At 44.5% G+C, this 15,209-nt stretch overlaps 1 protein-coding gene across 2 annotated transcripts in view; it reads left to right on the forward strand.

Moving 5' to 3' along the window:
• oclnb (occludin b) overlaps positions 1-15,209 on the forward strand; it is a 44,100-nt gene that overhangs the window by 15,434 nt on the left and 13,457 nt on the right. For both annotated transcript variants that reach the window (XM_070546298.1, XM_070546297.1), the window contains exons 3-4: positions 4,378-5,065; positions 13,003-13,167. In XM_070546298.1, coding sequence (XP_070402399.1) covers positions 4,378-5,065; positions 13,003-13,167 — 853 coding nt within the window. The remainder of the gene's footprint in view (positions 1-4,377; positions 5,066-13,002; positions 13,168-15,209) is intronic.

Raw genomic sequence — 15,209 nt, forward strand, 5'->3', positions numbered from 1 at the left:
CGTCAATAACACAATAAAAAGTCCGACGTGTGTAAAAACTGCTATTTTTAGCACTATTTTAGGCCCGACATGCTGCTACCAGACCCACAGTGCGAGCTGAAACTGAGTGCTACAAACAAAAAGTCACACAACGTCCCCAGAATATATAGCAGACCTCCGAGTCCGCTTGCCGCAGCACCGAGGATGTGGTGTTGTGGTAGGCTAAATCCATTTTACAGTATTTACAGTGGACTACGTTTTCCGCCTTACGATGTGAAAAATGGTCCCACACCCTTGGCATTTTCTGTCTTTTTCGCACTCCACCGAGATCCACGTTGTCCGCCATGGCTTAAGAGAAAGTTAAGTTATATTCACTACTCGCGTGTGCATTCAGTGCAGTGTGTATGTGCGTCACTTATTTAGGTCCGGGTGAAACATGACCCCGGGCGATTGCAAAGCCATGAATTAATTAAACATGAATTAAACAAAGCTTCGAGGCAGAGAATTTGACTCGAGGATTTTTTGTACTCGAATTACTTGAGGTACTCGAGGAATCGTTTCAGCCCTAGCTGACACAGCTCCGACTCCTTGAGAGTCCTTCCATGGACGCAAATAACTACCTGTGGTGACCTGGAGACAACTCGAAGACCGGTCTAGCGGTGCTGCAGTTTCTCCTATGGACTTCGGTGCCTTGGAGTCCACATACTGCAACACATTACGGATCTACCCCTGGGGTCTCCGAAAGAAAGGGTACGGAGGCACGACAGATTGCGTCTGATGCCGTTTTATTAGAAATCAGCTTTCTAGTTTAATGCTGATCAAATTCAATCACACTCAGTTTTTTCAGATACAAGGGTTCTGATAAACATCACATTAACACATCACATTACACTACAGCATACACTCATCACCTCACAGTTTCCTAGTTGTCACGTTTTATAATTTGTTCAGAAAAGAAAATTCTTACTTTTTACAAACTTCGCTCTGTCTGAATTAATACGAAGTGTGTTACGGTCCCTGAATAAACAAAGAATCCTAATTCTTCTGGATAAACATTCAAAGATCAGTCAGGTTGATACTCTATATTTATATAGAATCATCACATCTTATTGATCATAATTTAAAACCAAACTACATCTGTAGACTAATACTGCACTCTCTCTGGTCGTAAAGGCTCTGATATAAGCACAGTCACCCCCAAATTCCACTACCTCCGCTCCGCTGCTCTCCGCTCCGACACGAACGCCGGAGCAAAATCGGTCCCGTTGTAGTCAATCAGAGCAATTCCACTACTGCGGCCGTGCTCCGGCAGTGCGGCGCCGTGCGCCACCCTCTGTTCCGGCGTCCGGCAAAAATAGAATCGATCCTATTTTTGCCGGACGCCGGAGCACCTCCGCAGTAAATGGACAGAAATCACAAACGCCCAACAGGAAAAGGAGCGGGCACAACTTCCGTTTTTCACAATAAATCGATAAACAAAATGCGTTTTTTGTTTCATATGCACAGGTTTAACAACTTTTAACAACTATCAGTGGCGGCTAAAGTTTAAATGCACAAAAGTAAGCCATAAATACAGTTTCTACTATCAAAGTAGTCACACTTTGTTGATCCAAACACTGCTGATCTCTCAACACAAATGATGGGCAGATTAAACTGTTCATGCAGATGCTTCTCCCACACAACGGGTGTTTGGATCTAACTTCCGCGTTTATTGCTCGGACTGTATCGCAAGATCTCGAAAATCCCGCGCATGCTTGTTTGCCCACCTCAGGTCTCCGCACCGGAGCGGAGCCGTTGTAGAGCGGGTACCAGTAAAAATTGAGTTCGGAAGCGAGCGGCTGCGGAAGGCGGGGGCGGACCGGACCGGAGCGGAGGTAGTAGAATTTGGGTGTCACCCAAATGTGTTACTAGGTGCTGCTGAAGGTTCTAGAAGCTCTTTTAATATGGAAATGCTAACTAACGTCCTGTTAAGCCTAATTTATACTTCTCCGTCAGCTCCAAAAGGGAAAGACACGCACGCACGGATGGAGACATTTTGCCCTCAGACTTCTCCGTCTCCTGCAGAGTGTTGCAAAGCAGCCAGGACAGCAGACTGCGTAGCGCTATTCTGTGGTATCTGTCATATATCCAGTCCAAGATAGTGTGTTTATATTGTGTGTGTGTGTTTTTTTTGTATTTAACAGACTTTTTAACACTGACAAATTTGTCCCTCCTTCTCCTCCACCTCTTCATACACTCGCCACCTCTCAACCCACGTTTTCCATAATTTCTTTCTATGAATAAAATTCTCGCTTGCTTTTCTCTCCTCCAGTCATGGGGGAATTAAACGTTCATGTTTTTAGAGTTTTTCCGCCAGGTATTGTTGCTTCTCCATGTCTGCCGCTAGTTTGTGGGCAGCAGTAGCTCAACAAGTTGAGCGGGTTGTCCAGTAATCGGAAGGTTGCAGGTTCGATCCCGGCTCCGGACAGAATTCTGCTGTTGTGTCCTTGGGCAAGACACTTAACCCAGCTTGCCTGCTGGTGGTGGTCGGAGGGACCGGTGGCGCCTGTGCTCGGCAGCCTCACCTCTGTCAGAGCGTCCCAGGGCAGCTGTGGCTACATCGTAGCTCATCACCATCAGTGTGTGAATGTGTGTGTGAATGGATGAATGATACACTGTAGTGTAAAGAGCATTAGAGTCCTTACTCTGAGAGGTGCTATACAAGTGCGGGTCATTTATCATTTACCATGAGGTGTGGCCAAATGACCTCGAACATATTGTAAGGGTTTGAATTGTAAACTGTAGGAATAACATTTAATTTAGAAGGCGAGCTCAAGGGCTGAGAAATTTGTTCCGGTTCTGTTTTTGTCTGCTCTGGTTTGCTATGCTAGTAAATACTTTGTTACGAGCAATTCTGTTGAAAAACTTGAACAGTTTGTAAGGCATGGGTTACGGCGTCAGTAGCCCGAAATAATACTGATAAAAGAGCTACCAGAGAATTTAGGTGCTTTTATAAGACACACCATGCCGGCAAATCGGCGTAATATTACAGCAATGGTATGTCTATAAACGCTTCATGCCGGCATGGCGTTGCGCGAATTTTGCGGCATTCGTTCCGCATGAGCCCCTCGCCTCTGACGGCTAAACGCGTCAGCCCCGCTAATCCCTTTGGAGCGACTGTCCCCCCCCCCCCCCTCCCCCCCCTTGCAAAAGAGGGTGGTCACTTAGTCACGTATACTGCGCTGAGTGCTGGCCAGAAGGAAAGCCGGACGGACGCGGAGACCATGGAGCTTTTGGCCGTGCAAGCGGACGAACAGATTAGTCGCCTTTTTACGGTGATGGTGAGAGACAGCCTGCTGTTCGACAGAGTGGTGAAAACACTGGCTGAGCGGGGCGTCAAGCGGGACAAAAAGCGACCTCCCTATATCCCGTCTTGGTTTGAGAGGTGCCTGATGTCAGTTTATTCTAGCTTCAGCTTTGCTACTATAAATGGCAAAATCCTCCCCAGGGAGCTGCGGCAAATCCCGTTTTGCAAACGCTACGGTCCTGTAAAAACAGCTTCTGAGTCATTACAGTATAATCGCTGACATGAGCCAATTCTGTAGGATTCCAGCCATGTTTGCCCTGATAACTAATAACTGGTAGAGAATAGGCACAAATTTTAAAGTTTGACAAGAATCAATAAATTTTTTATGCATTTAATCTACTGATGTATGTTTATAATTTTTCAAGACAGCTTGAAGTGAGTTAACTTGTAAATATTTTACAGGAGGAAAAATATCGAGATATATATCGTATATCGGAGTTCAGCAAAAAGATATTGAGATATAAGTTTTGGTCCATATCGCCCAGTCTTAGCCTAAATTAATAATTGATCAAATGATATCAACCCTAATTTACCATGCATTACTTCATTTGAGTATTCATTAAGCACAACACATCCCAGCACAATGTTGTTGTTTTTACCAGGGCACAACTAATGCTGTCATCATCTGGGTATTGAATATAAATGTTTCTGCGTCCCTCCTGTAATGTTACCACGTACCACTAGAAGTACGCGTACCTTTGATTGGGAATCAATGCTGTAGAATGTCATGGTTCATGTGTTGGTAAGAGCCCCAAACCATGAGTGATAACATTGTCCATGTTTAGTTTCATAACTAGTTGCCTGACCCAACCCACCATGAGTCCACAGGGACAGGCCTACAGTTGTACCTTCCACGTTTTCTAGGTTGTGTGAATAGAGCTGCAGGGGAGAACGGTGTCTAGTTTTAATATGTAGGATCAATCTTAATTGTGCTTGAGACAACAGTAAAATGTTTGACTGTTGTCATCCTAACCTGACCATACTTCATTTACTGCTTTGGAAGTTGGCTGTTTGCAGACCTTGACTAAAGCCCATCTTGTCTTTTTTTGCAGCCACATCAGCAGACACCGGCACAGTGAACTCATGTCCAACCCAGCCGTTTCCTACTACCATACAGACAAGATGCTACACTTCTATCGTTGGACTTCACCACCAGGTGTGATGAAGATAATGTCTATTATCATCATCATCATGTGCGTGGCAGTGTTTGCCTGTGTGGCCTCAACTCTGGCATGGGACTATGACATGAGCATGATGGGTGGAACTGGCTTAATGCCTGGTTATGGCGCCTCTGGCAGCTTATATGGCAACTCCTATGGCAGCTCCTACGGCGGCTACGGCGGCACCTATGGCGGCTACGGCAGCGGGATTGGTGGTAGTTACGGATATGGAGGAACACAAGTCGATCCCGTTTCAGGCAAAGGCTTCCTCATCGCCATAGCTGCCATCACCTTCATCGCTGTACTTGTCGTCTTTATCTTGGTAGTTTCGAAGCAAAGCGCTGCACATTCACAGAAGTTTTACCTGGGGACCATCATCATCTGTGCCATCTTGGCGTTACTAATGCTCATTGCCGCCATTGTGTATCTTGTGGCGGTGAACCCAACGGCACAAACCTCAGGATCCATGATGTATAACCAAATGATCCAGTTGTGTGCACAGTACCAGAACCAGAACCAAGCCCAGGGTCTGTTCATCAACCAGTACCTCTACCATTACTGTGTGGTCGACCCCCAAGAGGTTAGTTCTGACTACTAACCTGTTATGATGTGCTAATTACTGTGGTTTTTGTTTAAAAGTGCTTTATAAATGCATTCCACAGCAGTAGCTCAGGAAGTAGAGCGGGTTGTCCAGTAATCAGAAGGTTGCAGGTTTGATCCCGGCTCCGACCAGAGAATGCTGCTGTTGTCCTTGGGCAAGACACTTAAAGCTTCTTTCCAGAGTATTTCTCTTATCCGATGGCACCATCTGTGGCTGACAAGCATATCACACTCCTGTTTTTTAAGATGGCGACTTCGCGTTTCTGTTCATAAATGTGCTTCTGTAGCCAACAAACAGCTGTGGGGGGGGCGCACACGTTCCGCTGCTGTTTCGCCCCCAGTATCAGCTGATGGAGGGCTCTAGTTTTGTTGCGCCGTTCGTGTCAGCGGACATGTTGGGGTTGGGGAGGGGGTGGGGCATGACGCTTAGCCTGACGGGTGGCCAAGCAAAGCCTGGTGGGCCGCCAGGCTTATGAAACGCTGGGGGGAAACCCTGGAGAAGGGTACATTCACTATTGCACATGGACTGAGTTGTCAAGTAAAAAAAGACACCGAACAAAAGTGAAACTTCAGTGCAGGCTTGTGAAGCTGGAGGAGAAGTCACTTTCCAACAATGGGTTGTCTCCATGTTGGGTTTGTCTCAGATCAGTGCAGTTGTTGGTTATCCTTACATATCATTACTACTACTAACAAACACCTGCTGGTATCTGTACTTTGACTAGTAAAATTACTATTAGTACTGGGGTAAATAAAATAAGGATATAACAAAGAGGCGTGGTTGTTATTAAATGTTAAAATGGTTCATTAAATTCAAATTCAGTCCATGGCCTCCTGCTGGTGTTCTCGTGACCAACGTGAACACGCAGTCATCATTTTATTGTCTACTTTTAGTGTTTTGGTATTTCTGACTGAATTAGCTGGAGGTTTGTGGTGAACAATAGTGACAGTTAAGTTTTTACTAATGTAAAAACTTGGGGTGACTGTGGCACAGGAGTTAGTGCTCGTCCCGTAATCTGAAGGTTGCAGGTTCAAGCCTTGCTCAGATCGTCGCTGTCGTAGTGTCTTTGGGCAAGACACTTAACCCACGTTGCTTGCTGGTGGTGGTCGGAGGGCCCTGTGGCGCCAGTGCTCAGCAACCTCGCCTCTGTCAGTGCGCCTCAGGGCAGCTGTAGCTCATCCTCACCAGTGTGTGAATGGGTGAATGACTGATTGTGTTGTGAAGTAAGTAAGTAAGTAAAAGTTTATTTATATAGGGCCTTTCACAGATATAAATCACAAAGTGCTGTACAACATAAGTAAGATCAGGGCAAAAACCTCTAACCAATAAAAACATCAGAAAAACAATAGCAGTGATAAAATAGTACATAAAATCATGAGTATAAACAAAGTGAAGGTGTGAACCCAAACAAAGCCATCTTTTTGAACATTTAGGGAGGGAACGCCTGGATGAAAAGGTGAGTTTTTAGATGATTTTTAAAGACCTCCACAGTGTTAGAGAGACGGAGATTAGAAGGTAGACTGTTCCAAAGTCTGGGTGCAATAGTCTGAAAGGCCCTGTCCCCTTTGGTTTTCAGTCTGGTTCGAGGAACAGCCAGGAGGTTTTCAGATGTGGATCTAAGGTTCCGAGAGGTGATGTGCGGGGATAAAAGCTCAGATAGTTAGCTTGGAGCCTGGTTGTTAAGAGCTCTATAGGTCAGGACTAAAACTTTAAACTGAATTCTATATTCTACCGGGAGCCAGTGGAGGGACTGTAAAACTGGAGTGATGTGAGATCGTCTGCTGGATTTGGTTAGGAGTCTGGCTGCTGCATTTTGGATGGCTTGAAGGCGTGAGAGGGAGGTTTTGCTGAGACCAGTAAAAAGCGCGTTACAGTAGTCTAAGCGTGATGACACAAAGGCATGGATGATTTTTTCCAGATCTGCAGTAGAAACCAGTTTACGGACTTTTGAAATGTTTCTCAGTTGGAAGAAACAAGAGCGGGAGATGGTTTTGACGTGTGAGTCTAAACTTAAAACTGGATCAAAAATAACTCCTAGGTTTCTAATGTTGGCCTTGGCTGATGGGCAAAAAGAGGCAATTTCCTGCTCGATTTTTGGCTGAAGTTCCGGGGGTGCAGAGATCAGGGTCTCTGTCTTGTTAGCGTTGAGAACAAGAAAGTTGCTGGACAGCCAGTTACTGATCTGGATCAGGCAGAGTACAAGTGTGGCCAGCCTGTCCAACTGGTGTGGCATAAAGGACATATAGAGCTGAATATCATCGGCGTAGATGTGGTAGGAGATGTCTGGGAAAGACTGAATGATGCCAGCTAGGGGAAGAATATAGAATGCGAAAAGTAGAGGCCCTAGAACTGAACCTTGTGGGACCCCGCATGTTAGAGAGGCAGTATCTGAAGAGAAAGTTTCAGACTTCACTGTGAATGTTCTGTTGGTGAGATAAGAAGAGAGCCAGTCTAGAGCAGAACCTGAAATCCCAACCAGGGCCTTTAACCTGTTTAATAGAACGTTGTGGTCTACAGCAGTGGTTCCCAAACTTATTTAGCCGCGCACCCCCTTCTATGTCCCGACCATGTTGACGCACCCTCCAGCCCCACATCAGGGCATGGCTATATATATATATATATATATATATATATATATATATATATATATATATATATATAATCAGACGTCACGCTAAACCAGGGGTCGGCAACCTGTTCCCATCAAAGAGCCATTATTACCCGTTTCCCACAGTAAAGAAAACACCGCAGCAGCCGCGGCGTTGTGGGCGGGGCCTACCCTCAGACAGCAGAGCGCTGCTCACAACAGGTGACAGCAGCCGGTACCGGTCGCTCGTGTACGTCAAAGTTATCTTTTATAAGAAGATAATCAATAAAACGATTTATATAAAGTGGATCCAGAAGTTGTAGCCCATCTCTGCCTACAATATTTTGATATTTTTCACCCTGTTGGTGGTTTTACTGAGCAGGTGCCACTTTTGTCATACGTTTCTTTTTAAAACATGTTTAGACTGTTCAGAATACAAATCCAGGCTCTGTCACGTTTGATTGTTGTAATTAAACTTTGTAGGTGGGGAAGGTCAGAAAAGGATCCGATTATTTTGTTTTTCCCTCATTTACAGTGACGGAGATAACGGCGCAGTGCGCCTGGCTCTGGTGTTAATCAAGTTAAATTATAGCTCTTTGCAACAATTTTCACAAGAAAACAGAACAGTTAAAAGCAGGGCTTGTGTTGACCGGACAGTTCCCGTGTTTGGCCGTTTATTTTGACGGAGAAAGAATAGAAAGAATTACCCCGATGCATGCAGACGAACTGACATTTTATTCGTTTTGCAAATCGCAGATGTAGCTAAATCACTCAAGAAATGATTCCCATCTGAGCTGGACACTGAGCTGAGCGCAGCTTGCTGTCAGCACGTACATAAGGTGCACAGCGAGCTGAAGATGTGGAGAGGGGCTTGGAGCGCGTTGCAGAACCAGAGCGCATGCGGGAAGATTCCTCCGACTGAAGCGAGCGTTTTCCAAACCCGGTCTCTCAGAGAGACTTGTCACTTAGAAAATGTTCCCTGATGATGAAACTTTGGCTGAATTGTGCTTGTTCCTGTCTCCAATGTGGCGACACATTCAGGAGCCGTCTGAGGAGAATCTCAGAATCTCACATCCTCTTCAGCTCATAAAGTGCCTATATGATTACGCACAAGTGTGACCCGGTAACCCGGTCTCACAGTAAGACCGGGTTGGACCTGTTCAGGTTTACGCAGACAATCTTTACATTTAGAATTAGCATACAGATGTAAAATTAATGCAGTAAAATATAAAGCATTTTATTTAAATATCCATTCATTATTTTACAAGCACAGAGAGCCGCATCAGATGGATGGAAGAGCCGCGGATTGCCGACCCCTGAGCTAGGGCATGTGCGGAGGACACACACACACACACAAGCAAAATATACATGTTTTCAATTACATTTATTGGGCCTACTTACTTTTTCTTAGGCCCACCCACAAATGAGTTTCTGGCTACTCTAATGGTGACTTTTGACAGACTTCTCTGAGCTCCGCAGCCATTACACTTTTCACCTAGCGGCAGCTCGCCTACCCCCAGGGGTGCACGCACCACACTTTGGGAATCCCTGGTCTACAGTGTCAAAAGCTGCACTGAGGTCAAGCAGGACCATGACAGAGCATTTCCCTGCATCAGCAGCCATTAGGAGGTCATTATGCACCCTTACTAGGGCAGTCTCAGTTGAGTGCTGCTTCAGAAAGCCAGATTGGAAGGGGTCAGAGATCTTTGACTTGGAAAACCAGGATCAGAGTTGGGTTTTAACAACCTTCTCAAGTACTTTGCTGATGAAAGGTAGTTTAGAAATGGGCCTAAAGTTACTGGTGGAGCTGGCGTCAAGGTTGGGTTTCTTTAAGAGAGGAGTCACTACTGCATTTTTAAAGTAAGATGGAACACAGCCTTGGCTCAGTGAGCTGTTGATTATAGTCAACAGAGATGGACTGATAGAGGCAAGGGACCCGACTAAAACAGAGGGAGTTAAGATATCTGATGAGCATGATGAGAGTTTCATCTGACTGATTATTGAGGTTAAGTCATGTAGTGTAATTGGGGAGAAGGAGGTGAAAGACTCGGAGCACTAAAGCGCCTTGGGGGGGTTCCAGGACTCTAGAAGGCGTTATATCAAATACAGGCCATTTACCATTACTGTAGGTTAGGCCTGGGCGATTTAATGAATTGATTAGAATTTTTTTACTGTGGTGATTTAAAAAAAAAGTAAATTCAATTTTTAGAGGTAAATAAGAAAGGAATTAAATCCTCCGTTGTTTGGAACTGGTTTGGGTTTGCTGCAATGGACGTGGAGCGTGGCGCTTTTATCCAAGAGGGTGTTCTTTTGTTCATTATTCATCTCAGAAATGAGGGTCACATATGTCCTGCTTGTGAATAAATAAAAAACTAATTTGGCTGTTGAAGAAATACACTCCTCGATGTCTAATGGCTTTATTGACAAGGATGAAGGAGCCCTGTGGCGACATACAAAGCTGAGTGAGCAGACGCTAACGGCAGCGTGAAGCAGCAGCATGGGCTGAAGACCAAAGCTAAGCAATGCGATAAAATTGGTGAATAAATGCAGCGCGGCTTAGCATGCATACTGACAATGTGACCGTTACATTAGCTTAACAAGCAGGTGAAGACTTACAGATACAAGTCAAACAGTAGCATGGATAGGCAGCAGTAGCATGGATAGGCAGCAGTAGCATGGATAGACAGCAGTAGCATGGATAGACAGCAGTGTGATGGTTGAGCGGCAGCAATCCAAATGAGAAGCAGCAGTATGTACAGTGAGGGGTTGTCGCATGTACGTGACTTCAGGCACATCCCTGAATGCACCTTTTTCCCTCGAGGCTTGATCGCAGCACACCCTAATGGCCAGTGGTGACCTCTGCAGCTTTAAGGTGCCTTCCATTTGTACTTATTGCTGTTCTTAATAATTGAGGGGAGAGAGAATCAGAAAAAAATCGGAGATTTTAATTTTAGGCCGTATCGCCTAGCCGTACTGTAGGTAAGATAGGTGTAACAACCTAAATATACCAGAATGCAGGAAATATCATCTACACCATTTATTTATTTTGTGGTTTTTCTATTAAACAAATCATCATCTCATAGAAGTGTAGCAGGAGAGGCTGTGTTGTGTCGGTGTGCCAGCATTAGCTTACCAGGAAGGGTGTGTAGCCTATGTGTGTGTTGTGTGTGCATGTTGCAGTTGAAAACATACACCGTCTGTGTCTTACATGAATGAAAATACTGTGGAAGGTGATGTTTGGTGACCTTGCAGCTGCGATCCAAGCCCACAGGCAACACTTTGTTATGCTAGATACTTGGTGTCCGTGGTTGTGCCTCCAAGCAGGAAAACTGTGTAAAGTTTTCCACCTTGATTCCCATGATGATCAGGTCTTGCTCTCCACAACACATCAACAATTTACCGTAGTTGTGTGTTATAACCGATCAATTGAATAATAGATTAAATGACGGAGCAAGAACGAGGCTGAGCGCGCCGTCAGTAGCAACAAGTAAGAACTCGTAGGCTGCCGACATGGCGGCCATGTTGGTGACGAGATTGCGAGCCCTATTTTCAACAAGTGCCAGTGTTTCCCTTTGCTAATGTTAGTTAAAGACCTCTGGTTTTATTTCTAACATTTGTTCAAGTGGCTAAGTTCTCCTTATTTCTGTTGCTTCTTGGTGGCTAACCAGCAAAACCAACATGGCTGCTGCTGTTCCACAGAACCGAAACATAAGCTCATGTGCTCTTCTTATCTGTTGGTTATATGATCTGAGCATGGGGCCAGAGTCTCCGGGCCCTATGGCTTACCGTAGAGAATGAGTTGAGCATGCACACTGATTTTGGCTCTTCCATGTTGAAAATGGATGGGCCCACACAACAACGGCCTCGTCTCTGCTTTTCTAGAGGATTTAACCTACTGAGCTTGTCCGTATGCTGGCAAAACTTCCAAAACCCTTATCACACAAATGTTCATAAAAGAATCTTCTTGGTGACAGAATTGATTTTTAACCAATTTTACTGTAAAACAAACTATTCAATTCTGCTGATTATCTAAGAGTCAAGCTCCACAGCGCCATCTGGTGGGGCCCGGCTCCACTGGCCGCTAATGCAGAGACGTCGCTGTTGGTCCCTTTAATACGACACCCTATCCTGTGTAGGAAGCTCTCCCTATATAAGGAGTCTGTTTTTTTCTGTATTTGGAGTTTCCTGCCTTGAACCAGTCTAAATCAGAAGCAGGACCTTCTTCACGTCATCCGCTCACTAATCGATCAGAATCCAACAAAGGAGGGAGGCTGGAGTGAGAGAGTTTTAACTGAAGTGTTGAAACGGTAGCGTCATTAAAACCTTGTTCTCCCTTTGAGCGCTCCGGTCTTCCTTCTCGCATTTTCATTTATAATTTTGAAGCAGTTTAGTTATCTCCTAGGTTTGTTCCTATTGTTTTATTATTTAGTGCTAGGAAATGTTCCATGTTTTAGGTCAGGGTTTCTCAATGGGGGCTGTAGCGCCCCCCAGTGGGCGTTCAGACTATATAAGGGGGCGGTGAAAGTTTTTTGCCACTGAAGGGGGCGCTGAGATGCTAATGAGGGGCGCTAGCGATACAGGACATTCATAACAGACAATGGCTCAGAATAAAAAGAAGTGCTGACAGTACAATGTGGACTCGGTATGGATGTATTCCTTCACCCACGAATCCACAACTTCCCATGTGCCTGCTTTGTGAACAAGTTTTTTCAAACGAAGCAATGAAACCCTCCCGGCTTAAGGAGCACTTGTCCAAAATGCATCCAGACAAAGCTTCAAAGGAACTGAACTATTTTCAGGCAATTAAAGAGAGACACTCTAAAAGAGGTAGCATTAGCAGTATGTTTGCTCGAAGCTCGAATTTACTGGACCGAGGATTATTAGCTTCCTACAATATCTCATTGCTAATAGCTAAAAACATTTTTATGATACTTTTTATGACATATTTGTATTAAACAGTTTCAAACTCAAGGCTGAATTTATTTATACATTTTTTATTATGATTTTTGGATCAAAAAGCTTTCCGTTTCTCTTTCATTGCTGGGGAGTAAGGGATCTCAGCATGACAGGGGGGCGCTTAGCTGAAAAAGGTTGAGAAACCCTGTTTTAGGTCCTAGTGATCTGAATTAGCTGGGGAAATAAAACCAGTTTCAGTGTTTCCAACGTCTTTCATTTAGATATATGTTGGCAGCCTTTTTCTCTGTAAAGCCCACATAATGTTTCCACCTGCTGACTCGGCTCAAATTCTTGCTAATCTGTGAGCTCCCATCCTTGGATCCCTGGAGTTTCTCCACATTTTCTGACCGATCTGATTTCCCATCTAATCCTGCAGGCTGTGGCAATCGTCCTGAGCTTCCTGGTGTGTGTTGCTCTCATCATCTTACTGGTGTTTGCTGTCAAGACTCGCTCACTGATCTGCCGTTGGGGCCCTGAACGAATTCTTTGGGAGGAAGTAAAAGTCATCAATGCTGGTCCTCAGAACAGTGTGGGAGAATGGGTGAGTCGTGTTTTCCTGCCTCCTAAAACTTCATCTCGACTGTCCAGCATCTGTGAAAGGGTCAACAGGAGGTTTTTGGTTGCTTTCTTTGTTTACAATGATGAATAAAAACCACTCTGGATAGATGAAAGCATGAGAACATCTCTGACGAGATTACAGTCCATCTTCAGTCACCGCTTCTAAAACAGCAAAACTGGTTTATATCAAAATACACACAAAGTTGACTCGTTTTTCCACACATCTGCAGTGGTCTCCATAGATGAATGCTTTATGAGTCTATCTCTGGGGGGGGGGGGGGGGGGGCTCTGACGCTGCTGCTTCAGGAACTAGAAGTTGGCCAGAGCACAGGTGAGGAGAACACGACGGAGTCTGATTTCCTGATTTCTGGACAGCTCTCTCCCAGAGTTCACGTTTTTGTGACCAACGGGGTACAAAACTGTCAGGATTGATTTTTCCTGTCACTTTCAGTTTAAAAATAAACAAACTTTCGGTTCTATTTCTTTTTCATTCATTCTTAATAAATATTTAGTGTGCCCCTGTAACGATTAACTCATTCACTGCCAACCGTTTCCTGATCAGAAAGCTCTTCGCTGCCAGCGTTTTTACTGTTTTTTAAGAGCCACAGAACGTTGCCGCGCGTTTCGAGCGTTATCCGTTCTTTCATAATCCGTTGTTGAATTGTGATCGGCAGAAGCTTTTCCGGTTCGCGCCTCACTTTTTTTCCAAGAGTACCCAGCTGCAGACTAACAAAATGGCGGACTGGAGCTCCCGGAGTGCTTCCGGAGTCGTATTCGTGCCGGGAGCGGAAGATGTTCTTCTGTGTCTGAACTTCTTTGCCTTCAGAATAAAAGCTTCTACTCAGTCGGGCTTCGTAGGTTTTATAGCAACAGCCTCTACCGTGTAAAAAGGTTTTACCGTATGTATTTTATTTTGGGCAGAGAGATTTTGGAGAGAAACAATGCAACAAAAATACGATTTAAGACAATACGATGAATGAACCTTAACTTTATTACGTAGGTCATGTGACATTTGAAGGGGAAGTTGTTCCTTAACGCTTTCAATTTAGAAATTGAGTATTTTATTTGGATTTACAATATTACAAGCACTGATTACACTGAAAGGCGTATATTTGAACATTTTGAAAGTACAAATAAGAGAATAAGAATATATTGTGCCTGAACTGATATAAATATACTAACTGTAAAAATAAAAATAATAAATCAATGCAGCTCACGAGAAGTTAATGGATGCTGTGGTTAAACTGGATCAAATATGAACACATTATCAAGTGACTTTCTCACTCACTGACACACACTTGTTTATATATATTTATATATTTAACTAGACACACACACACACACACACACATTGGCCTGTGTTTTTAATTCCCTGCCACTTTGCTGTTGTTCCAACTGAATTTTTCTAGGACTGTTCTGTTCTCTTCTGTCCTGGAGTGGAGGGGAGGGAGCTCCACAGCTACCTGGAGGTTCAGCTGGTAGTAGGACAAACAGAGCAGACGCTTCTGGAAGGAGATCATTCCATTGTTTGCTGGGAGATGTAGCATATCTTCTGAACTCTGTAGTAAAACTTAATCAGCTTTGTAGTTTTCTACTGGAACAGCATCGTCAGAACTAGGGCTGAAACGATTCCTCGAGTACCTCGAATAATTCGAGTACAAAAAATCCTCGAGTCAAATTTTCTGCCTCGAAGCTTCGTTTAATTCATGTTTAATTAATTCATGGCTTTGCAATCGCCCGGGGTCATGTTTCACCCGGACCGAAATAAGTGACGCACATACACACTGCACTGAATGCACACGCGAGTAGCGAATGTAACTTAACTTTCTCTTAAGCCATGGCGGACAACGTGGACCCCGGTGGAGTGCGAAAAAGACAGAAAAAGTCAAAGGTGTGGGACCATTTTTCACGTCGTAAGGTGGAAAACGTAGTCCAGTGTAGATACTGTAAAATGGATGTAGCCTACCACAACACAACATCCTCCATGCTGCAACACATGTAAATGTCACTTCTGCAAGCGGACTC

The sequence above is a fragment of the Nothobranchius furzeri genome, chromosome 17, assembly GCF_043380555.1.
Source record: "Nothobranchius furzeri strain GRZ-AD chromosome 17, NfurGRZ-RIMD1, whole genome shotgun sequence".
Lineage (NCBI taxonomy): Eukaryota > Metazoa > Chordata > Actinopteri > Cyprinodontiformes > Nothobranchiidae > Nothobranchius > Nothobranchius furzeri.